At 50.7% G+C, this 24,515-nt stretch overlaps 2 protein-coding genes across 14 annotated transcripts in view; both read left to right on the top strand.

The window, feature by feature from the left end:
- Nucleotides 1-16,420, top strand: part of DDC (dopa decarboxylase) — a 54,638-nt gene extending 38,218 nt beyond the window's left edge. For 7 of the 8 annotated variants that reach the window (XM_033088166.1, XM_033088163.1, XM_033088164.1 and 4 more), the window contains exons 8-15: nt 1,445-1,539; nt 4,458-4,525; nt 7,530-7,606; nt 10,590-10,609; nt 11,422-11,520; nt 13,444-13,545; nt 14,637-14,840; nt 16,020-16,420. In XM_033088166.1, coding sequence (XP_032944057.1) covers nt 1,445-1,539; nt 4,458-4,525; nt 7,530-7,606; nt 10,590-10,609; nt 11,422-11,520; nt 13,444-13,545; nt 14,637-14,837 — 662 coding nt within the window. In that variant the 3' untranslated portion in view covers nt 14,838-14,840; nt 16,020-16,420. Of the gene's footprint in view, nt 1-1,444; nt 1,540-4,457; nt 4,526-7,529; nt 7,607-10,589; nt 10,610-11,421; nt 11,521-13,443; nt 13,546-14,636; nt 14,855-16,019 lie in introns of all 8 variants that reach the window. The other variant, XM_033088161.1, reaches the window with a different exon arrangement.
- A 1,527-nt stretch (nt 16,421-17,947) lies between these two features.
- FIGNL1 (fidgetin like 1) lies at nt 17,948-23,831 on the top strand. Of its 6 annotated transcripts, none has more exons than XR_004421140.1 (3): nt 17,948-18,036; nt 20,060-20,157; nt 20,770-20,864. XR_004421140.1 is itself a non-coding variant. In XM_033088147.1 (3 exons), the coding sequence occupies exon 3, from the start codon at nt 20,756-20,758 to the stop codon at nt 22,784-22,786; it is 2,031 nt and encodes a 676-aa protein (XP_032944038.1). In that variant the 5' UTR covers nt 17,948-18,036; nt 20,060-20,157; nt 20,746-20,755; the 3' UTR covers nt 22,787-23,831. The 6 variants fall into 6 exon arrangements, 5 of the variants coding, with proteins under 5 accessions (XP_032944038.1, XP_032944036.1, XP_032944035.1 ...); XM_033088147.1 differs by having other exon boundaries at nt 20,746-23,831; XM_033088145.1 differs by having other exon boundaries at nt 20,728-23,831.
- The last annotated feature ends 684 nt before the right edge of the window (nt 23,832-24,515 follow it).

Below are 24,515 nucleotides of genomic sequence, written 5' to 3'. Positions count from 1 at the left end.
AGAGGGAACCCCATCCCGAAAGACCCTCCTTGCTTCTGACACTGATTCAGGCTTCCCCAAAACACCCTCAGTTTTGATAATCCAAAGAAGGACCCACAGAACGCCTGAGAGCACATCACCATTATGGTTTATTCCTGGGAGGAGACACATGGGACAGCGTGCGGGAGGGTCCCAGCCTGGAACTTCTGGTCCTTCTGTCCCGAGGGGTCATGGTTGGCAACCCCCCAGCCACAGTGCAGGACAACATGTAACAGTGGGGTACCTCTCTGCCGGGGAAGCTCGCCTGAGCTTTCTATGTCCATAGTTCTGGGCGCTCAGTCACGCACTGCCCACCTGCTGCCCAGTCTCGAGCCGCTCCTGGAGGTCCATCTAATTCCTGGGGTCCCTCGTTCCTCCGGAAGCCAGCGCCGATGTGGCCTGGCCCAAAGCCCCATCATAAATCAGGTTAAACTGTCTGGGGGCCAAAGTCAGGCAGGAGCAGACACGTGTCAGGCAGGGCGATCCAGGGCTGGGAGGTCACTGCCAGGAGCCGAGGGCAAGGCCAGGCCTCTTTTGGGAAGTTAATTCCTTACAGCACACCTTCCTCTGGGGCCCCTGGTCATTCCCACCCACCGTCCCTCCCGCGTCTCCAATACGCCCTGAGTGACAGAGCCTGGGGCTGGCCTCCTTCTGGCCCCCTCCTGGGGACCCCTCCATCTGTCTGTCCTGGAGGCCTGGACAGCGTGGATGGGTTGTGGGTGTTTTTAGCCAAACGTCCCTCTCACGAGGGTAATGGCTGCGAAGGAGGACACAGGACGAGGGAGGAGAGGGCCCTGTCTTCCCCTTGGAGTCGTGTCTCCCTCCCATCCTCGTGGCGGCATCTGTCCTGACTCCACTGCCTGTTCAGGGGGAGTCCTGCTCTGCCCCCCTTCACCACAGTCCTGAACCAAACACAGTCGTTGGCATCTCAGACCGCACCCATGCCTCCAATGGAAAGTGCAGAGCCCTCGGCAGTGGCCAGGAGTGGCCCACACAGCCGGGAGGCAGACTTGCTCTGAGGTGCTCAGCGACCCCTTAGTGCATCTCCGCCACAGCAGCAGGGGCTGTCCCCTTGTTTCCAGGAGAAACCCTAGTGTCCCAAGGCTTGTGCCCTCCCTGGCTCCCTGCCCCATTCATGAGGGCTCTGCGGGTGCCCAGGGAGGCTGGCCCGAGGGAGGTGATGGAACCCGACACGCTTTGCCCATAGAACATCCTCAGGTTGCTCCATGATCCTCCGTGGGAATGTCATGTCCTCAGGACACTTTTGACCTTCAGGGGAGGAGTCTTTCCGGGATCTGGAGACCAGGTGCACAAATGCCGAGGGTAGACTGCAGCGGGAAGGACTCTGGGACAGGGCGGGGCCAGTTGTCAGACCAGGCAAGGAGGGCATCCGCGGGGGGGCTCACAAGTCGCTTCTGTCCTTCAGGTAACAAGGAGGGCATGTGGCTGCACATCGACGCGGCCTACGCGGGCAGCGCCTTCATCTGCCCTGAGTTCCGGCACCTTCTGAACGGAGTGGAGGTGGGTGTGCTCTTTAACAAGATCGTGTGTTCAAAAGCGCTATGTAGCCAGTGGCACCTCCTGATAGGGATATGACATTCAATTTTTCAGCACATTATTTTCTAACCAATTCCAATGATCACGTCCCTTATGACATAGGTGCGAACCTCCTGGAGGGACAATCTGTCTTCCTGCACCAGACGTCTACAGCTGTTTTGCAGTCTGCACAAATCCTGGGCAGAGCTGTCACAGTTGGAGAGGTTTTCACGCATAAAACTGTGGGAAAATATTTAGGAACAACGTAAAATCTTAATGGGTGTCAGATCGAGGAGGAATTTAAAATACCAACCCGTGACTCCATTTGGTCTGGTTCAATTCGGTAGCTGTGTTCTGATCAATATTCAACGAGCAGCTATCAATGCATTGGAATGTCCTGTGCCACTTTCAGAATTTGTAAAATTGTGGCCTGGAACGCCGACTAACACATCTGATTCTTTCAAGGAATAGCAAACAAAATTATGGACCAGTGTTCAGCTCCTCCACAGGGCTACAGAGCGTAATGTGGTACATGCACACAGCATGGAGACAGCACTTTGTGGGTGTGCTCTATGTTTCATTTTGGATTCCCACAGGATTTCATTGTTGGCAGCAGCTCACAGAGCAGTAGGGTCCTCCTTGCAGGAACGCAGATGTAAATGTAACAGAGAGTACGTTTGGCAGTGTGTCTGGGAAGGAGATATGTCAGAGGAGCCCCAGCAGCCGCTTTGTGCTCTGAGGCAGGGGCTCCCTGAGGCTTCGTCATGCATGGTGCAAGGATTAAGGGCATGGTCTCTGGCACTAGACTGCCATTTGGATGCCAGCTTTACTCTAGGGCCAGCTGTGTCCCCTTGGGCAGGTTAGGGATCCTCTCCACACCTCACAAATTGATTTAGTTGATACCTCCTTCAAGCGGTTGTTGTTAGGATCGGAGAAGCTAACCATACTTAAAGGGCTCAAAAACAGCATCTGGCTCACAAGAAGCACAATGCATGGATTAGATGCTGTTACCAGTTTTCACCATGGTCTGGAGAGACCGTCGCTCAGAACCTGTCTCCACTCTCCTGTCATGCTGCCAATCCATTTTCTAGTTATGGATTTGGATCGTATAATGCCGTAATACCAGGAACGCAGGGGTCAGAGCTGTAGAATACAAACGTCTGCATCTTTGAAAACAACAAGCCCCTTCATGCGAATGAATAAGTAGCATCCTGGTTTATACCTCCATCACATTCATTCATTTATTCCCTCCTTCATTCAGTAATGACTTATTGATCACTGAATGCGTGCTGGGGCTTAGATCAATCCCGGGGTGTAAATGGAGCTCGCGAAGCCCCTGTAAATACCAGGCGATATGTGAGAGGCTCAGCTAAGGGGGCACTGACACCCACCCTCTGTGGTTCACTGCTGATTGCTGGGTTTGTGGGTGTTTGGTGTTGGGAAATGAAGACTAATTCTTTACGCTGTATAAATACCTTTATTACAAGGATGGAACCATTACTAGGAGTGTGTTTTCCTGCAGCTCAAAGAAAGAAGGGCAAGGCGTTCCTGGGGGTCTGTGTGCCTCTCCTAGGTGTGGTCCTTTCTAAGGATCAGGTTTAGGGTTTCCCACCTTTTCCTGCTACCTCTCTTCTCTTCCCCACAAACTTGAGGTTTCACCTTTCCCAGGGGTGCCTCCTTGTCAGCCCACCGCAGCAGGGGGCGTGGCGGCGGGATCCTATCAGCAGCAGACAGGATTTCATGCCCGACAATGAGCATTTCCATCTTCCTCCATGATTGCGACTCCTTCCTATCTAGCAAGGGCCTAGCCGCTCAGCTGCTTAGATAAGAGGCTGCAATATCCTGCCCACGGCCCTGCCCTGCAGATAAGGGCCTTCTCTCTGTCAGCAGGAGGAAAATATCGCAGTTGGGAAATGAAAGAAGTTTAAACAGATCAGCCCCCCAGGAGCAAGCTAATAAAATTCTTAGCAAACAAAGCGTTCCTTTCACCTTTTGTTTCCTTTTATCAACAAATGAAACTCCTTGTAATTTCCTGTCTCTTCCTCAAAATTACCTTTATTAAAGCCTAGAAGGAAATTAAGCTGTACCCCCAGAGTGGGCTGACGTGCAAGGTTGTCATCAGCTGACCTAATGTCCCTGTTGATGCCCACTGGGACCCTGGACCCTCAGTGCCTACTCAGGGCTCATCCCTGGGACAAATGGAAAGGAGGTGTCCCAAAGCCTTGGGGGGTTTAGGACATTCAGCCAGACCAGGTCTGGTGTGGCCACTGCCTTTATTTCTGCTTCAACTATGGCTTCTGCCCCGTGGCTGTGTCCCCGACCCTCCAGGTGGACTCAGGTCTTGTTTATCAGTCAGAGCACAAACCAGGGCACCCATTTTGAAAAATACAAGAATTCAGTACTTAACGACAGCTAAGAAAGTGTGGAGTGCCCTGCTTGGCCACTTGATGGTTGAAATGTCTTGTTTTCTGCTAGAAAATATGGTGGCACCTAAAACTGGTGAGTGATCCTAGAATCAGTTGTTTGCAGCGGTGACCCACTGGGGACATGAACCCCCATCGCTGACCCAAAGCTCCCCTCCAGCGACTGTGCTCCAGCCCAGAGTCAGACCTGCATCTGCTTCCTGTTTCCTGAGGGGAGATTTGTTATTCCCACTTGCAAATGAATGAAAAGAGGCTCAGATAAGTCAGGTGGCTGCCCAAGAGAGTCCCTGAGCCCAGACCTTCTCCACTGTCCCCGTGTCCCCATCCCCAAGGGTGCCGTCACTGCACGGGGACCCCTCTGCATGGTCTGCTGTTTCACTTGAGACGACACACTGACAATTGTCCTGTATGGCGTCTTGCCTTATAACTAAACATTAATAACTAAAATGTCTTCTTTTTGTTTTGATTATTCCTTGGCAGTTTGCAGATTCCTTTAACTTTAATCCTCACAAGTGGCTTTTGGTGAATTTTGACTGTTCTGCCATGTGGTAAGTTTCCCTGTTCATTAGTCTTGAGAACAGTGTCTTGTGTGAGGAGCCGGCAGGTGGGGGGTGCGAGGTGGGAGGGGGGCACACACAGCCCCAGCACGCCGTGCGCTCCATTTCTAACCCACTCCTGGGACCCGTGCCGTGGTTCCACTGCGACCTAGAACATTGTGGTGCCACACGTGTGCACACGTGAGCGCCAGCCCCTGGAGCACATGTCACGCTTGCGCACCTGGTTTGAAGAAATGCTGTAACAAATTAAATGCCAGCACTGGATGCTACAAGGAAGTAAAATACGTGAGTTTGAGGGCTGTCTGGAGGAGGGGCCTTCAGCCCCTGCTGGGACGTCCACACCGTCCTTGAGGCCAAGGGTGCCCGCCTGACATTTACTGCAGTAGCATGCGGCGTCCGAGTGTTTCATTTGAAATCATATCTGCCCTTAGGTAGCACTCTGCATCCTCATCCTCACCTCCTCTTATCCTATCACGGCTTCACTGGTGTAGGTGACTGGGGGCTGCGGGGTTTAACCTTCAAAAGGGCACACATCCCATGCCGCAGCCACAGGCCCGTGTTGGATTGTAGCAAAAGGGGCGAAATGTTAAAACCTGGGACTGAGGGAAAGGAGTCAGATAGAATTACGTATCTCACAGGATGGAGATAAAGAACACGTGTGTGCAAAGCGACTCACATTTTTGTAAATGAAATGGTGCACACAGAGCCTGTCGGATTATTACCGTGGACACAGGAGATACTGGACACTGAGAGCTGGTGTTGGTGTGAATGACGCAAAGTCAGGCCCCGATTTTGCTTCCACTTTTGTTCAAGCTGATTTCACTGTCTGTCTGAATGCTGAAACGAGTCCTGAGTCTTAGTCCAGGCCTGCATGGCCAGAGGCCACAGGTGAAAGCTGACTGCAGCCTCCCTGTCCCGTGCGTGGGCTACCCCTCTGTCCAAGCAGGGCTCCTGCTGGGCACCGCCGTCCAAGTGGGACGGCCCGTGTGTCTGCAGAGAGGTAAGACAGTACGTGGGACACAGCAGAAGGGCAGATAAGGATGATCGTTAGGGGGTGGAGTCCACGGAGGCAGCGCCCCCAAGTGGACGAGAACCACATGGCTGCTCAGGTCGGAAGCTCACTGGTGTGTTTTTGAGAGAATATCGCAGAAAATTACATACAAAAGATGATGCCACTTGTGTTTAAACATCTTATGTTTATGTTGTTTAGAAATGAGCGAAACAATACTGTAGCTTGCTCAGGAATTTTTTTGGGAAAGTCAGTGGAACTCTGTGGGCGAGATAAACCCCTGAGATAAACCCTGTGCAGCCCCGCGGCCTCCTCTGCGGTGGTGACCCGGGGGATGCACAGGGATTTAACTGTGTGTTTTGCTCAAAGGCAGAGAGGTGGATAACTGACCATTTGTACCTTTTGGCAAGGTTTTAACACTGCAGAATCCTTTTTTTTTAATTTAAAAAAAAAAAAAAAAACAGCCGGAAGGTCGTACAGGCGTCAGTAGGAAGGGCAGTGCCATCTTCATGACAAAGGGTAGAGTTCTACTGAGAGACACAAGTCCTCCTACCCCTTTCTCTCTCTCTGTCCCCCTCTCTGTATGGCCGGGCACAGAGCTTTCCCAAGTACAGAGGGACCCAAAGGGAATTCCTCCAAGGGTCCTCATGCAGTGGTTACAATGCCACAAAGTCCCCATGCACACCTACCAGCAGCGTGACCTGTCCCTTCCACGGGTCAGAGTCCACACCACACAGCTCCTTACTGCCGCCTCTGACCCTTGGAAGGAATCACACCGCACCTGCCTTGCAGAAGTAAACCCGGCCTCTTGCCCGGCTCCTCACTGCACCCCACCCTGTATTCTGTCTCGGGCTCGCTGGCTTTCATCCCCCAGGGACGCTCCCATCGATTTGCTTTCAAGCCTGAGCTACTGGCAGACTGACGTGTCTCCCTAGTTTGCCCCTAAGACACTCTGTTTGCCACAACATTGCTTTGAGATGGTGTCAATGCTGCCAAATGACGCAGAGAGGCCATTGCCACAAAGCTGGGCCTGGAAGGACAGAAAATGAACACCACCCTGCTGTGTTCCTGCTCCTGACGCCAGCCCTCCAGCTCACTACACACCCTGTGTCCCACCCGCAGTCCCGACTCTGAGCCCCGGGAGTGGGCACACACCCCACGGTGGAGGTCTCAGCCTGACTAGACCCCACCCCCACCTCAGAAACCAGTGACAGCAGTGGGTCCCACGTGGCTACAAAGCTGGGGTTCCGACAACCCCCTGCTCTTTCAGGTTTGATAGTTAGCTAGAACAACACAGAACTCGGGAAAGAGCTTTACTTACATTTATTGGTTTATTAGAAACGAGACAAATGAACAGCCAAATGAATGAGATGCCCAGCATAAGGTATGGGGTGGGGTGGGGGCACGGAGCTCCCTCTCCCAGCATATCTGTGTTCAGCAACCCAGGCACTCTCTGAACCCCACCATTTAGGGGGTTTGATGGACGTATTATTACATCCACATGACTGATCCACTCATTGGCCGTTGACTGTAAACTCAGGCTTCAGCCCCTTCCCTCCCCGGAGACAAGGGCTGGGGCTCAACCTGCTAGCCTTCTGATCAGGACTTGGTTTTCCTGACTGGGGAGCCCACCACCTGTCCTCTCCTTGGCATACAAAAGATGCTCTTACCCCTGCACGATCCCAGGGGGTTAGGAACTGTGTGCCGGGAACCAGAGACAAAGACCAGATATTCATTCTTTCTTATGCTGCCCTCCGCCCGTCCCCCAGGTGCTCAGAGCTCTGGAGACTCACACTGTGCTGCAGTGACCCCAGGGGTGGCGGGAGCACAGCTGAGGGGCATGTGTGCAGAGCAAGGTCCCGGGAAGGGGCTCTGAAGCCGGGGAGTCTGAGCCGGGCCAGGTGGAAGAAGGGACAGACAGCTAGGGCGCGGGGTCCCTCTGAGGGGCCTCCTCATGAAGCCACATCATCTGTTCTCTATGTCCAGGGTGAAAAAGAGAGCAGACCTGACGGGAGCCTTTAAACTGGACCCTCTCTACCTGAAACACAGCCACCAGGATTCAGGTAAGAGGGGTCCTTGCGTTCTGCTGTCTGTTTCTGGTTTTGTTTTCATCAGAGCTGCATTTGAAATGCCTAGAAGACTGAGTTGAAGGTTCCGGTCCAAGAGGCATCCCCACGGAGCGCTGCATGTAGAGCCCAGGAAGGGCTGCTTCCCGAGGGTGGGGTGGTGATGAGGCCTCAGGGTCCCTCAGTGGGGCCCCCCCTCCAGACCTGCTCAATGCCAGAGCAGGGGCCCGGCAGCACGGCTTCCAGCACAGAGGTGGACACCTGCTAAAGTCATGCCTGCCGCAGTGACTCCGTGACACGTGCGCCCACTTATGCCAGTACCAGGGGGAGAAGAAAGGGAATGAAGAGAGTTGGGTGGGGGTTGGGAGTGAAGAGAAAATCAGATAAGGCACACCAATGCCACCCTCGCCATCTGGTTTATAGACCTGCTCTCCGTGCCTGGCACTGGTGGTGCAACAGTGACCAGGCCCAGTGCCCACCTACGAAGCCTGGTGGGGCAGAGAGGGGCATTCAGAAACCACTGTGGACGGCCCACGTGACCCTGGTGGCCTGGCCCTGCCACTGTCACCACACATTGCAGCTCACCAGGCCCAGCTAGGAGTCCCTTCCTTGGCTTCTTATGACACCTCCCTCTCATTACTGAGACCCAGAACAAAGTCTCCCCTTTGGGGACGTCTTCCCAGGCCTCTCCGTGTAAGCAGGTGCCCCCCACGGCATCTCCATCTGTCACTTCACCCTGAAGGCTCCTACTGGCACGTGACTCCAGCAACAAAACCCTCGCCCACTGCATACTTGTTTACTGTCTTCTCTCCTGCTTGCACCTGAGATCCTTGGGAGTGGTTGGGGTAGGGACTGTCACCCCACAGTTCCCCACTAGAATAGTACTTGCCTGGACAGAGGGAGCGTCCACAGCGTGAGAGGGTATGGTCACAATGCGTTTGTTCTGCATTTTTACATATGGTGTCTCGTTGGACGCATTGCCAGCCAGTGGTAGGACTGGGGCCAAAATAAATGGGACTTTTCCTTTTGATAACTGAAAATTCTTTCACAATGCTGGTGACAGGGAAAAGTGGCCACACTGGGTATATAGGCTTTTCAGACAGATTCTTTCTTTAGAAAAACTGTACGTTTAGAAAACGTAAGAGAGTAAATGGTGAGCCGGGAAGTTCCCATCACCCACCCCCCAAATGCACTCATGGTCCCGTGTGCTTGAATTTCTTGCCGGTCTTCTCTTACGCATTGTGTGGTTGCACTGTTTTTACTAGTTGCCACTTGCAAATTTAGAAGCTGCTCAGCCCACATATATGTTGTGTAGCTGTGACGACACACCGGGCACATAAAACGTATTAAGAAGCCCACAGTATAAGTGAAAAGGGGCCTTGGCATTCTTTCTGGTCGCAGTGAACACAGTCAGGCCTCCAAACCGAGCCAGGTCTGCAGCCCACCGTGGAGGGAGCAGCTTCCCCGAGCAGCGGACTCGGTCTCTCACCGACCATGTGGTTCACCTGCGGCGCTAGGCGTCTGAACCCTCTGCTAAAAGCACCAGTCGCACTGTCAATGGTTTCCTACGGTGAAAGACATGTCCTGTAATTCTGCACTATCCTTTACGGTGGCCACTAAGCCACACGTGGCCACTGAGTACTTGAGCTGTGGCTAGTCTGATAGAAGAACCCAATTTTTAATTTTATTTAATTTTAATGTGGCTACTGGCTATTGGGATGGTGCAGTGACATAAACCAAAAGGGAGGGCCGCTCATTTGCCTTCATTCACGATGTCATTGGGTTTTCGATAAATCCTTTCTGAGTGCTGATTTCAGGTCCATATGCTTTTGGGTGCTGTTCTTTGATTTCTGTTGGCATCTGTGCATCCCTCTCAGGTCCCTTGCGGTGACTGCTGTGGACGTTGGTTTAACTCCCTCCCACAGGGTATAAGAAAGAGGATGAGTTGGGAGCTGACATAGGCTGTGTGACTTTGGGCTTCGTCTCAGGGTCCCTCATGACATAAGGAGGTTGGCCCTTGCAAAATACCCTGCTCCTTCTCCCATCTCTGTCATTTTATGGCCCAAACCGAGGAAATGCCTGGTCTCTGCTGGCCAGATGGCAGTCAGGGAAGCACAGTAAGCTGTGACTCCAGATTTTCACGTAAATACAGTGTAGCGCTGTCTGCACAGTGGGTCAAGAGTAGTGTATAAGGGTGACGGTGGGTTGCGTCAGGTGGACAGCGGTCTCAGCTGACTTCAGTAAGGCCAGCTAGGGCCAAGCCACGGCCACTCTCACCATGGAGTGAGGGACACGTTGGCGCCGCAGTGGGCCTGGTCTGGACCACATCAGAGGATCAGAACTGCGGCACACCTGCAAAATCCCCCGATTCCCTCCTAGGATGAGCGTGTAGGGACTCACGCGCTTGAGGGTTTTCGTCCGGTGTCCTTTCCCCCTTCTGAGGCTGCAATTGCTGCTTTAGGCACTGACCTGCAAACCAGCCATTTCCACAGCCACTGCGGAGTCATGGCATCCGGGACAATGAAAACGACTCAGGGGCACTCACCGGTGTCTGCCCTGTGCCGGACACTGGACTGAGATCTGAGGGTACGGCGATGATGAGTGCCCATCAAAAGTCTGAGTCTTTTTTATATTCTAATCACTCTTCACATCGCACATTCGCCTTCCCACACACGAATGAATGAATGATGAAGGCCTTCCGTGCGTGCCAACTTACTGCTGGAGAAATAGATTCTCGTGCTCGTGGAACTGCCAAAAGAGAAGTGGATGGGGTCCGTTCATAATTCAGCATTTTCCGTTCGTGTTCGGGGCTCCCTGCTCCTGGGGACCCCCTCACACCTCTTACCTTGGGACGTGCCACAAAGAATACCCAGCTCCTGTTCAGGAGACGACGTACCAACCTTACAGATGAGAACAATTAGGCACGTAATCAACCAGTGCGTCTAATGGGTTCTTGTTTCCTTGTCTTTCTCTTTTCCAGGGCTTATCACTGACTACAGGGTAAGTGGGAGATCTGTCTGGTGGAGCTCCAGGTCCCTGGTAATGCAAAGTGTGATTCGGTGCCGGGTGCTGTCACAGCCCCAATTCCTGCTGCCTCCCCTCCCTTCCTCTCATGATCAGGGTCCCACGAAAGGACACCACCTAACTGGGTCCTAATAGCAAACCAGGCCAGGCAGGGGCTGGTCACTGAGCCCACCTCCTGCAGGTCTCCAGTTAGCAGGAAATGACGCTGCAGGGGGACAGGGATTCCGCACCCAGAGTCCTCCAAGGAGGATGTAATCTTTCCATCGTGCGTCCCCTCTGTTCTGTGCTATTGCTGGGAGCCAGGAGCCCACAGCCCGGGCAGAGGAGAGCAACGTGAGTGCATAGAAAGGGCTCCGGGCACTGCCCCTTCCTAGCCCCTCTGCAGGCAGCCTCCTTTCCCAGCCAGGAGCATACACTGTTCTGGCAGCTTCTGGAGGTGAGCAAGCCCTGTACCTCCCTCCTGGCCCCCAGGCTGCAGAGGGAGACAGAGGCACAGATGGATGGTCACACACACACACACACACACACACACACACACCGCCGTGACGACCATCCTGCAGGCTGCTGCGAGCTGCTGTTCTGAGACACACCTGAAACATCCCGCTCCTCTCTGAGTACTGCTTCTGGCTGAAGGGCAGTATTCCAGCTCCTCAGCTATAGGGCAGTGAAGGGGTGGCCTCGCGGAGTTAGCGGCTTCCAGGAGAAACAGGTGGAGTGATGGGTCACAGGAGACCCACTTCTCCCTCCCCGTGGCTCCTCACTGTGGCTCCCTGGGTGTTTCGTTCCAGCACTGGCAGCTACCGCTGGGCCGCAGGTTCCGCTCTTTGAAGCTGTGGTTTGTCTGCAGGATGTACGGAGTCACCGGGCTGCAGGCCTACATCCGCAAGGTGAGTTTGTCTTCATTACTTACCTGGGCAGCCTCACGGAGGTCTTAGGGGACTTTGGGAATGAGTTAAGATGTCCTAATAAGCAAGTAAGTGACCAGGGGTGGTTTGAGCTATTGCGATGGGGGCATATTCGGGTGGTCAATGTATGAGTACGGCTCTTTCAAGACACTTCCAAGAAGACTGCAGGTATGGGGTCCAGGAGACTGTCAAAGTGAAAACACCATGTAGCTGGTATTTTAGCCACATCAGCAAGGTCTAGTCAACAATGGCAACAGCAAGCACACACTAGGTTTCTCTCCAAGAACCTTCTGGAACGGAGAAAGCTAAAGTTGGGGTGGGGATGATGTTATCTAGCCTGGTGGTTCCCAAAGGTGCCTCAGCCCAGCAGCAGAGGTACGACCTGCTCTCAGACTGGGTCCCAGCTGTGAGGGGTACTCAAGTGTGAGCACCAACCATCTTCTCTTTGCCCCATCACTCGTTTGTTTTAAACAATTGAGGAAACTGAGGCCTGAATATGTCCTGGGACTTGCCTAAGGCCCACCCAGTTAGCCAGCTGTTTCCAGTGAGTCCCTCGTACCCTGGTGTCTTTTCCCAGCCATGGCCCCATGTGGATGACGGAGGTCCTCAGCCTTCATGGAAACGGGACACACCTGCAGTTTCCAACTCTAGTGACAGTGACATGGCCAGCCCTTCATTTTAAGTCCTGGCTCTGAGGTTTAGCCTCCGGGTTGGTGGGATGTCTCCAGGCCCCTCCTTTGTGACAGGCCCCATGGCCCACGTCTGCCCGGCAAGGCTGTTGTGGAGAAACCAAGGGCAGCAGAATCTACGCGGGGAGGGGTAGAAAAGGGGTGTGTGCGAGAGTTTGTGGGTAAGAGAGCCCCTTCCCCATGTTCTCAACGATAATGAGGATTCAGCTTTTGGGGGGAGGGTAACCAATCCTGCCTGAAAGAAGAGCGGGGGACATCCAAGCCTCAGGCAGCTGTGTGGCTGGTCCAGGACCCAGCTGTGGGGAATTGCAGACAGCTCCCAGTCTTTGCCGCCCTCTAGTGGCACGAGGTTTATTATGCGACGGGAACTGCTCATATAAATGGTCTTTTGGTCCCAAGCACACTGAGCCCAGTACTTAGGCTCAGATGCTCCTTGGGCACCTACCAGTAACAGCACCCTGTTGAGCACCCAGGTTTAGAATAAGCAAGACATACTCTACAGCTAGACCATGGAGAGCTTGTGCTCAGATCGCATACTATTTGAATTAGCTTTTGAGCTCCATACAAATCTACAAGTGAAATCAGGTGACATTATTCAATGAGAGGAAGGCAGTTCTCGAATGTGATGGGGACTGGCATATTCTTATCTCTCAGTGATGGCAAAACTGTTGAGTAACAAACAGTCATGGCGACCAAGGAACTGAAGCTTTGGCATTGGGCAGCTGTGTGAGAGTATGGCCTCAGTTTCCTAATCTGCAAAATGGGTATAATCATTGCCTCACTGGTGAGGTGGGTTATTATGAGGCTGGCATAGAGGAGAAGCATCAGCACTTGCCTAGCACACAGGGGCTACTCAACAGCTGCTAGCCACCATCTCTTTTCTAGAATGTTCAAATGCCTCTTTGCAATGTTTACTCTAAAATTATTATTATTTTTTAATTGCTTTGGTGGGATAAAAACAGTCCCTGAGCAGTAGAAAATGACGGTTGGTGTTTTTCTGAAGACACTACACTTTTCCCATGGTAACACATCGTTTTTTTTTTCTCAACCTGTTTGGGAACAGCTGTTGAGTGGATGGCATCAGCACTTGAAGAAAATGGCTAAAAGCACATAAATGAATTAATTATAGATGGGCAGCCTAACGAGCTTTTCTAGGTGGTTAGCTCTGAATTAAGTTGTGATGAGCTGCTTGGACACACTTCCCTTCCCTTTCCAGCACGTCCAGCTGGCCCACGAGTTTGAGTCTTTCGTGCACCAGGACCCTCGTTTTGAAATCTGTGCAGAGGTCACTCTGGGACTGGTTTGCTTTCGGCTAAAGGTATGCTTCAGTCTATTCTATCTTCTTCATTTCTTTTGAATGTGATAGAGGGGTAAGCATCATTCATTACTTCTGTGCTCAAAAACTTGCTTTAGCTCCCCAGAGAGGAGGGAATTTGGCCGCATCATTTTCCAGCGTGCCTTTTAGGCCTCCCAGCCGTGACCCCACCTACCTGCCACTGTGCCCCATGCACAGTCTTCTCTAGGCACTGTTCACGCTTCCTCAGCCAGACTCGGACACTTCTTGCTTCTGTAGACCCTTGTCTCAGGATGCTCACAGTCCCCTCCATCTGTCCATCTCGGCACAGGGCTCAGGCCAGTTTCCAGCATCCTCAGGTCTTCACCTGGGAAGAACTGGACTTTCTTCTTCCCACAGTCCTTCCTGCCTCTTGAATCTCAAGACAGAGCGAGGACACAAATACCATAATCATGCGAGGGTTACCTGACCCAGGATGCAAGGCCCCGCTTCCAGCCCCTTCTATGTAGACTACACAGCTTCCTGAGGTTGCCGTCGCCGTTCGGAAACAAGGAAGCCTGAGGGAGGGGGGTGTGAAGAGAGACAAGAAAGACTGGCGAGGAGAGCACCCTGGCAGGAAGGATGGCTTCCCGTGGTCTGTGTGGTACAGCCTGCCTTCTGGGCCAGTCAGGGCGAGTCCAGGCCGGGGGGATGCTCCCTATCAGAGGGGAATCCATAGTGGTCCCTGGGTCCCTCTAGTTCACGGGCCATTTCCCAGATTCTAGCAACAACATGAGTGTTACGCTTCGCTTTCTATATTGTTGAGACTGTCTTCTGGGTGTTTCAGTGAGACCCCTCACTGCTGCCATTAGAATCCCAGTTTTGCTGTTTAAGCTCATCAATTTATAGATACCATATCTAAGAATCTTCATTATTTTCTTTAAAAACTTGGACTGTGGAAGACTCATCTTTTGACAGCACGTTACACCCTGAAGAAACTGTCTTGTAGGGAGAGGCTGCAGTCTGTTAGGGCCACAGAGCCACCATTTCATTGAATTTTACCATTGTAAATGACAGGCAAGTGGTCAGATGGCTTCTTTCACTGACATGTGGCGCCACTCTCTTGATCTCTTCAGGGTTCCAACAAACTGAATGAAGCTCTTCTGGAAAGAATCAATGGTGCCAAAAAAATCCACCTGGTTCCGTGTCACCTCCGAGACAAGTTTGTGCTGCGCTTTGCCATCTGCTCCCGCGTGGTAGAGTCTGCCCACGTGCAGCTGGCCTGGGAGCACATCAGAGGGCTGGCAACTGACCTGCTGGCAGCAGGGATGGAGTAAAAGGTGGGCGGCTGCAGGTCAGCTAAGTCCCCACTGGCAGGACCAGTTTCTTCCACGTAAAAAGAGAATGATGACACCATACCCTGACCAGTCTGTAGAACCGGAAGGAACTGATTCTTTAGAACCTCAGACAGACTTTTACTTTGTATCCTTCTATGAGACGAGCAATGGTGTATTTCTATAACTTTCCCTCATTTCTATAACTTTCCCAATCTTATTTTACTATAAGACCCAGTCTTATATGATATATAATATAATGTAATATAATATAATATAATATAATATAATATAATATAATATAGATATATTATATACATATATATGTATATATAGTATATATATGTATATCATACATATGTATATATGTATATGTATATATATACATACATATATATGTATAGTGTATATATATATATGTATATAATATACTATATCTTACATAAGACCGGGTCTTATATTAATTTTTGCTCCAAAAGACACATTAGAGCTGACGATCTGGTGAGCTTTTATTTTCCGGGAAACACGGTAACAATACACACAAAAGAGAGCCATGTCAGGCAAACACTCCTGATGAGCATTTTTGCAACCCTACTTGTATGTTTGCACATATCGCATCAGGATGCAGCCTACCATGATCGTGTTCCCATGTGCCCACAACAACACGCAGAGACTAGAGCTCTGAAAAATGACCAGAAACAAAGGATGCACCTGACAGAATTCCCAGTTACTCTGGAGTCAGATAATTGCTATCACTTCAAAAGTGAAAATAGGATTTCATTTTTTTTTAATGCTGGATATGGTAGTAAATCACAGTGCACCTATGCTGGTTTGACCAGATTAATTAGAGCAATGAAAATATTAATACCATGGTTTGACTTGTGCGTAGTTGAGGCTATCATGTCAAACCCATGTGATCAGTTCTGACAGAAAGGAGGAATTGTCCCTATTTTACAGAGCATAGAAAACGGAGCACAGACTCCAGTTGACATTGTCAAATGGGTCAGAGAGAAGCTGGGTCAGCAATAAAAACTCATTTCATCCAGTTCAAACTCTTACATTGTACACCATCTCATTGGAGAAATTGTCTATTCCTTCTTTGCTTAAATGGAAAGTATACAAAATTCTGATTCTTTAATTTTTTTGAATGTTCTCATATGTTCATGCTACTTTTTACCCCTGTAGAGCAAAAGCTGAAAAGAAGTATATCTGAAAAGCGGAATGAGAGGAAAATAAACATCATCCTGGCTCCATGTAACCAAGGCTGTAGGTGGCTCCACATTTCTTTGTCCAGTTACCCAGAAGCTTGTGATTACGTCTGTTCAGTCTCTCATCAAAGAAGAAATATTATTTGTTCTATGAAAAGTTAATCCCAGTGGACATGGCTTTTATTCATTATTTGGCTGTGATTTTTGTTGATTAAAAAAAGTCATAGGTTTTCGTGCTCTTGAAGTTGTCATTGGTGGGAAAGGCTTATTGAACTATTTTTGGTGGCAGTCTATGGTTATGGGACTTGAGATTATATCTCTGGTATTTAAATTGTTCTGTCCTGTGGCTCAGTGCTTAATAAACAATTTGAAATGCAATGGTAACGGTGTCTGATGTGCATTCTGTTTTACAAACCGATGGTTGTAATGTGGACTTATCCTTTTAAAAGAGCCAAAGATATGGCATGCTTTAGTATCCTTGGATATCAGTTTATTCAACAAATGTTTCTTGAGTGCCTCGTATCTATCTGTCAGGCACTGTTTTAGATAGTTTAACAACATGCAAGTTTTACCTGGAGATGACTCCAACTTCTAGAGAAATAAACAGCCATATTAAGGAACATGAAAAGTAGAAACACCACCAACAGTGTGGGCTACTTTTAGTCACGTAGGTGTCAAGTTTGTTAGTTGCTACTCAACAGTCATTTTCTCCATCCCTCACTCGAGAGTCACTTTTTCAAGAAGGAATAACCACAGGGCAGGCTGAGCCCAGGGAGAAAAAAGGAGGTACTGGGGCTTTCTGGGCAATGCCATCTTCCTTTTTCCAAGAGAGAAGTATTCAGGGGGGACAGGTCCTTCTCCAGTTTGGCCCCTTCTTCCTGCTTTAAATACATCATGTGAGGCTGTGTTCCTTGGATTGTGGGGGTCCTCTTGGAACAAGGGGGTGACAAGCCTGTGGAGGAAAATCCACTGGGGAAAAGATGGCAGAATGGAAAGATGGTCCTTCAAGACATCCTTAGGTCGTGTCATCAGACCTGGAACTGCCAACCTCCAGACTTAGGTGACATGACGACATTGATTACCGCAGAGGTCGCTATTAGTGGCTATTCTGTTACTTGGTCTGAAATCGCAGTTTACTAAACTAATCAAAATATGGTTCTGTTCTAGGAAGCCCAAGTCCAAAACAATAGGGCGTGCTTTTCAGTCTTCCAGGGAAGTGTTCCGCTCAGGTGGGAAAAGGGGTGTGCCGGCTATGGATGGAGTGGATGAGCTGCGGGACCCAGAGCAGGTGTATCTATCCCCTTATTCTGTCTTTATAAAGCACGTCGGCTTTGCACCGCTCTGCTCAAATCTCAGGCGGTAACGCACCCAGCGGAGGGAAGGGGCCGGGACCGCGGGGACCATCAAGGACAGAGGGCTGGGTGCAGCCCAGGTGCGTCCAGGTGAGCGCCTTGTATGGGAACTCTCTGATTTAGTTCACGTCGGCGGCTGCGTGTCTTTATTTAGTAGGACTTTAAGAATGGAGCAGTGCACAATGAAAAGCAGATAGTTGACGTTACCTACACCCTTAGTGGCTGCACAGGTAGCGCGACTCCTCCAGCAGAACCCGCGCAGTCAGCCTCACCCAACTGCAGGGGCCAGAGCAGAGCCCGGAGCAGAGCCCGGCCCCGCCCCGCTCAGCGCCCCGCCCAGCGCCCCGCCCAGCGCCCGGCCCAGCGCCCGGCCCAGCGCCCGGCCCAGCGCCCCGCCCAGCGCCCCGCCCAGCGCCCCGCCCAGCGCCCGGCCCAGCGCCCGGCCCAGCGCCCGGCCCAGCGCCCCGCCCAGCGCCCGGCCCAGCGCCCGGCCCAGCGCCCCGCCCACCGTCCCGCCCACCGCGCGCCCTCGCTCCGCCCCAGCGCGCGCACGCACGCACCTACGCACGCACGCAGAGGCCGGAGACCGTCGGCTGCGGGCAGAGCCTGCCGACCGGCCCGCGCGCTTTCTGGAGGCAGCAGGTAAGCGGGGGGGACGGGGAGGCGCGGTGGAGCCGCAGCGGGGTTCCGGGCAGGGGCGGGGGGTGCGGAGGGGCCAGCCCGGCCCCCGCAGACCCTCCCGGGCGGCCGGCGGGGGGAAGGGCCTTCCGGGGCGGCGCGGGGAGGGCCAGGGTCCTGGAGCGTTTCTGCTGTGGGAGCGCCCTTCGCGCGGTCAGGTTCCGGTGATTTACCCTTTGGGGGCGGGGGCCCTGGAGGCTGCGGGCCCGCAGCCGTGTCCCGGCGGGGGCGCCTTGGGCTCCGACGGCCGGCGGGGACGAAGGCTAACCTCGCGGGGTTCTCGGGGCGCGGGGAGGCGTGCCGTGTGCGCGGCTCGCCGGCCCGGCTCTGCGCCGCCGGCCCCCTACCTGCCGCCTCGCGCGGTGACCTGAGGCCCGGCGGTCACCGCTGTGATCAGGAAGGAGGCGGGACCCTCAGGAGTGGCCGGCCGTCGTGAGGAACGAGTGACGTGTGAGGAGAGTTTTCTAAGTGTTGAGCGCTGTTCCGAGTGTTGTGCGGCATTAGCAGCCCCTTCGGGCCGGGCAGAGCTGCTGCGCCCCCGACGCGGGGGTCGGGGCCCGCTGGCCGGCCGGCCGCAGTGCCGGTCCTGTGCTCGTGTGCCGCTGCGGGTGTCGCGAGGTCCAGGGCGGGCCGGCGTTCTGTCCGCCCGCCCGTAGTAAGCGCTCGCGGCGTTTTAGCTTTTGTTTCCGCGGATAGATACCCTGTTCTAGGTAACTGGGAGGATGTAAATGTGGTAGGAAGGAATTCCGACTTGCGGAAGTCCTCTAAGGACTACTTAGTCCTCTAAGTAGTTAGATCGTATTGTCATGACGATCACATGACGATAAAAATCACATTCTTACAATAAGCAGGAAATTATCAAAATAAAAACAATTGCAATGCAATTCATATGTCAGTGCGAATGAAGGATAGTTTTTTAGAGCTAGGAAGCGCCATACAGATGAAAGGGACTTGGAAAAGGTAACGGGGACGGTTACCTTTGCGACAGGCGGTGTCAGTGGTCAGTGCTGGCTCGTCAGGTAGTGGTTCGTTACTCATCTCCATGTCTGTTGGCTGAGGGACGGAGTTGGTAGGGAGAAGTAACACGCGGGAGGTGCATATTGAAGGAAACAGTGAAGCTGGAACGGAACCAGGCCCATGTGCCGGGATCAGTGACTACAACGCCGCTGTTGGAGGACTTCCAGGAATCAGGTCATAAAGTGGGATGAAGCCCTGGAGAGAAAGAGCGTGTTCGTGGTGATGGGAACGTTTGTGATCAGTGTTGTCCCAGTCACCTCTTTAAATGCCCCGTTTCCAGCAGTGCGTTTCACGTTACAGTGGTGTGCTGGAAAGAGGGACGAGCTGCTTGTCAAGAGACCTCGGGTCTCCTTTTGACTCTACTTGGCTTTATAGCTTTAAGCAAACTACAGTCTCTCTGGGTCTTTCTTGTCTTTATTTTTTTCAACAAAGATTTATGAACACCTGCCTACAATGTGACATATTCTCCGGAGGGTATTATGGGACATACAAAGCTGTATTAAATATGGCTCTCGCTCTAAAAGAACCTACTGATTCTTAAGCTGTATTTACCGGTAGTTTGGAAGGTAAACTAAAACACATGACTTCTTGATTCTCACTTTATTGCAATGCCTTTAGGAAACGTAAAAGTTGTCTTACAAATTTTTCTTGTGCGGTGCCGGGTAAGTTCTACGCAGCCAGCAGCATGATACATTCATCTATACTTGTGTTAAACTAACCTGAAAATGTAAGGAGGCTTTTAAAATGAACTTGCAAGAAGAAATCTAAAATGAAAGCACTTTAGGAGCAGACCGTTTAACCTGTTCTCATGTTTCATTTGTCATGACGATTTCACCTCTTAATACTTCATTTGAATTTGGAAAATTGTGAGGCGTCCTGTTTTAAGTGCTCATTCCTGAATAAGTCCTTTAAAACAGTAATGACGGTCGTTCATGTTTTTGATCCATGCTGCTGTGACCTTTGGTGGTAGCATCAGGGAGCACCTTGCTCAAGGTGAAGTGCATCCTGTCTGTGGTGAAGCCACCTGTGTGGGAATTCTGTACCAGTGCTAAGCGGCTCTGTGATCCAGTAAGTTCCTTGATCCTCTCAGCCCCAGTTTATACATTTGGGCATAGCGCTGGTAGTAGTAGTTTTCAGAGCATTTATACTCATTATTTTACCTGATTCTCACAGTGATGTCACTCACTTTACACGTAAAACTGAAGACTTGGCAGTAGTAAGAGGCTTGCTTAAAATCATTCATTTAATTTTTCTCGGTGATGAGACTTAAACCCTATGCTTGGTTTGTTTTGCTTTGTCCATAATTCCATTGTTTTTCCATATTGCCTTTCTTTTGCTGATTAATTTTAAATCCTTTCCTAAACCGTGTGAAAGCTTTCCCTATTTGCAGGGAAAATTATTATATAACTAAAAGAGTTTAAACCATAATGAAGTGTTAAGTTGGGTCTTTAATCTTTTATATCTTGAATGCTTGAGATTTATGATTAACTAGATAGTTCCCTTGCAAATGGTCTGTCCGTGCAAATTTACCTCATAAATGACAAATCCAGTACACCTTCCTTCAGAAGAGCTGAGATTTAAAAAGTACATTTGAAGTATCACATCTTTGTTTGCTTCTTCTTATTGATTCTTCTTCAGTTTTGTCATTCGTTCTAGACCCTCTAACATGCCGGCCTCCAGCTCTAGGTCTGTGCACCTGAGTGAATGGCAGAAGAACTACTTTGCAGTTACCTCTGGTGCGTGTGCAGCAGGACAGAAGGCTGATGCCTACCGAGCACAGATCCTGCGCGTTCAGTTTGCCTGGGCGAACTCGGAGACCTCCCAGGTCTGTGCTGCCAAACTGTTCAGAAAATATGCGGAGAAATATTCTGCAATTATTGACTCTGACAATGTTGAAACTGGCTTGAATAACTATGCGGAAAACATTTTAACTTCAGCGAGATCTCAGCAAGCTGACAGTGACAAGTGGCAGTCTGGATTGTCAGTGAGTAATGTTTTCAAAATGAGTAGCGTCCAGGAGATGATGCAAGCTTGCAGGACGTTCAGAGACTCCGTGCTGGCACCCGCCAGTGCGCTTGCCGTGGTCCACACAGGGGCCGTTGCCTTCGAGCCTCATCGGTTTAGTGTTTGTGGTGGTTCTGGGGAGAGTGAGCCCTTAACTAACTCAGCTCATGGTGCAGGCAGGACTCAGGACGTCCCAGAGAGCAGTCCTCTGAAGGGCCCTCAGAGTGCCCAGCCACCCCCGGTGACTAACACCCCGAAGACCTGTCCCACACTCTCAGTGCCTCTTGGGGAACTGGCCACTGCAAAATGCCATGGCACACCATTGTTTGGGAGTGCCGGAAAGGAGAACAGCAGGTCTCCAAAAGCCAACAGAGGACGAAGTGTGTACACGTCTGATCAGTCTTGTTTTCCTTCTGGCTGTGAAAATCCATGGGAAAGGAAAGCTTTCTATGCTGCTGGTGCCATTGATGCACCGTCCACCCCAGTGCTGAATAAGGCTTTTAGTAAAACAGGAGATAATGGCCAAAGAGAGGAGAGCGGCCTGCCAACCTTTAAAACTGCTAAAGAACAATTATGGGTAGATCAGCAAAAAAAGCACCAACACCCCCCGCGCTCATCAGGGTGTTCCTATGGCGGTGTAAAAAAGTCTCTGGGAGCCAGTAGGTCCCGAGGGATATTTGGCAAGTTCATCCCTCCTGTGTCTAAGCAAGACGGGGGGGACCTGGGCGGGGGCGTGCAGTGTAAGCCCGACGCTGCTGGGCCTCCAAGACCAGCACATCCAGTGGATGAGAGGCTCAGGAACCTGGAGCCAAGGATGATCGAGCTGATTATGGATGAGATTATGGATCATGGGCCCCCAGTCACCTGGGAGGATATTGCAGGGGTCGAGTTCGCCAAGGCCACAATCAAGGAGGTAGTCGTGTGGCCCATGCTGAGGCCAGACATCTTCACTGGCTTGCGAGGACCCCCGAAAGGAATTCTGCTCTTTGGCCCTCCTGGGACTGGCAAAACTCTGATTGGCAAGTGCATCGCCAGTCAGTCTGGGGCGACGTTCTTCAGCATCTCTGCCTCCTCCTTGACCTCCAAGTGGGTGGGCGAGGGGGAGAAGATGGTCCGGGCGCTGTTTGCTGTCGCAAGGTGTCAGCAACCAGCTGTGATATTTATTGATGAAATCGATTCCCTGTTATCACAGCGGGGAGATGGTGAGCATGAGTCTTCTAGGAGGATAAAAACCGAGTTTCTCGTTCAGTTAGATGGGGCGACCACATCTTCTGAAGACCGTATTCTAGTGGTGGGAGCAACCAATCGGCCTCAGGAGATTGATGAGGCGGCCCGGAGAAGGTTGGTGAAGAGGCTTTACATTCCCCTCCCAGAAGCTTCAGCCAGGAAACAGATAGTAATGAGCCTGATGTCCAAGGAGCAGTGTTGCCTCAGCGAGGAGGAAGTTGAGCTGGTCGTGCAGCAATCTGATGGGTTCTCAGGTGCAGACATGACACAGCTTTGCAGAGAGGCGTCCCTCGGTCCCATCCGCAGCTTACAGACGGCTGACATTGCCACGATCACACCAGACCAAGTTCCACCAATAGCTTACGTTGATTTTGAAAATGCTTTCAGAACTGTGCGACCGAGCGTGTCTCCAAAAGACTTAGAGCTCTATGAAAACTGGAACAAAACTTTTGGTAGTGGAAAGTAAATGGGACACGTGGACTTATAAGATGGCTTCCTTGTAGTATAGTCTTTCCCATTCTTTAGCATAGGAAACTGGGAATTTATTAACTGTACTTTTGGTGTATATTTCAAATTTGATACCTCAAATAGAATGGCAATAGCTCAGATTTTACAATTGATTGACTTTGCGTATGCTAAGAAAAGCTTGGTTTTTCTTCCAGTTATGACCTGATGTGTATATGCCTGTTCATACAAAACATGAGAGAACTTTTTTTGTTTTGTTTCTAATAGGTCTTTGTTTTCAAGATGTATAATGTGATGAATAGTGAGCTCGAATTGAAACTTTTGAAAATCGTATTTGTATATGAGGATGTATGTTTTATATACATGTTTTATTGGGAAAAGTTTCTTCTGAAGACCACATAATGCTTAGTGTCAGCTCGTGTTGTGGTTTACATTTGAAACAGAGCATTGCTTAATAAATTTAAGATCTCACCTAAAGCTGGAGTGAAAGTACCAGTTTTCACTTTGTCTGGTTTGTAAGCTCTTACTGTTTTCTTCCCTTACTGGGACTAAGTAATCAAGCGTGTTCAGAGACGGCAAAGGGTAGTCTAATACCAGACGTAGAACTGACAGGTGAAGGATGTTTTCCAGGGGACAGGTGATGTCTAATAACATTTTCTTTGACGCTGCTTCACAGCCTGGAGTACTGATTGGTCTCTTTCAAAAATAAATGTTTGCAGATTTGTATAATGGAGCATTCTGTTTTATAAATAATACATTTGTTGTGGAAACGTTAGAAAGTAGAGATGAGCAAAAAGAAGAAAATAGAAGTCCCTGTTAATCCTGCCACTTTGGGCACACTTTACCTTTTGAGAATCGGTTCTTCCAGGTGCTTTATACAGGAGCAGGATGGTGCTACGCGGGGCCTTTTGGAGCCTGATCTTTTTCTTTAGTATATCATCACCTTTTCTCATGTTCACATATGTCTGCGTGTCTTCCCTATGTGACTGCCTGGGCTTCCGTTGTTCGAATGGACTGTAATTTCTCTCTCTCTCTCTCTCTCTCTCTCTCTCTCTCTCTCTCTCTCTCTCTCTCTCTAAGTTGACTGCCGTAGTGGTCTTGTACTACCTTTATGCCAGTCACGAGCCTTTACACATGGCGCCAGAAACATCAAAATATAAAATTAGAAACTAAAACCTATTAAAACACTAGCAAAAATGTGAAAATATTGACAGCACAGTGTTAGTAAAGATTTGGAAAGTGGGGCGTTGGCACACCCTGGTGGGGAAGAGGACTGCTGAGTGTAGTCCTTCTGGAAGGCGTTGGATCTGTCTGCCCCAGGCTGATTGCACTCCTGGATACCTACACTACGCAGGTAAGTTCCCTGAAACATTGCAGTGTCTGAAAACGTAGGTAATAAATGTTCATCGGTGGAGAACTGTTAAATCCGTTCCGTGGGGTTTTACACGGATTATGTCTGTACACCGGTAGTGTGAAGGCCCGGACTCTGTTGTTCAGTGAAAGAAGCAGGTTGCACAGAACTCATGACGTCGACTTGTGAGGAAAGGCGCGCAGAAAGCTCCAGGAGGATGTGACGAGGGCTTCCCTCTGGGAGCGGGTAGGGCAGAGAATTCCCGCTTCTGACTTTACACACACAGTAGCTTTGCTTTGACCGTTTACAATAATAATGTGCACTTTTAAAGACTCAGTTAAATCGTGTTTTAAAGTGTTAAACAGAAGATTGTTAACCT

The sequence above is a fragment of the Rhinolophus ferrumequinum genome, chromosome 20 (genome assembly GCF_004115265.2).
Source record: "Rhinolophus ferrumequinum isolate MPI-CBG mRhiFer1 chromosome 20, mRhiFer1_v1.p, whole genome shotgun sequence".
Taxonomy (NCBI): Eukaryota; Metazoa; Chordata; class Mammalia; order Chiroptera; family Rhinolophidae; genus Rhinolophus; species Rhinolophus ferrumequinum.
Note: the sequence above shows the minus strand (reverse complement) of the source record. Positions and strands in the feature narration are given on the sequence as shown.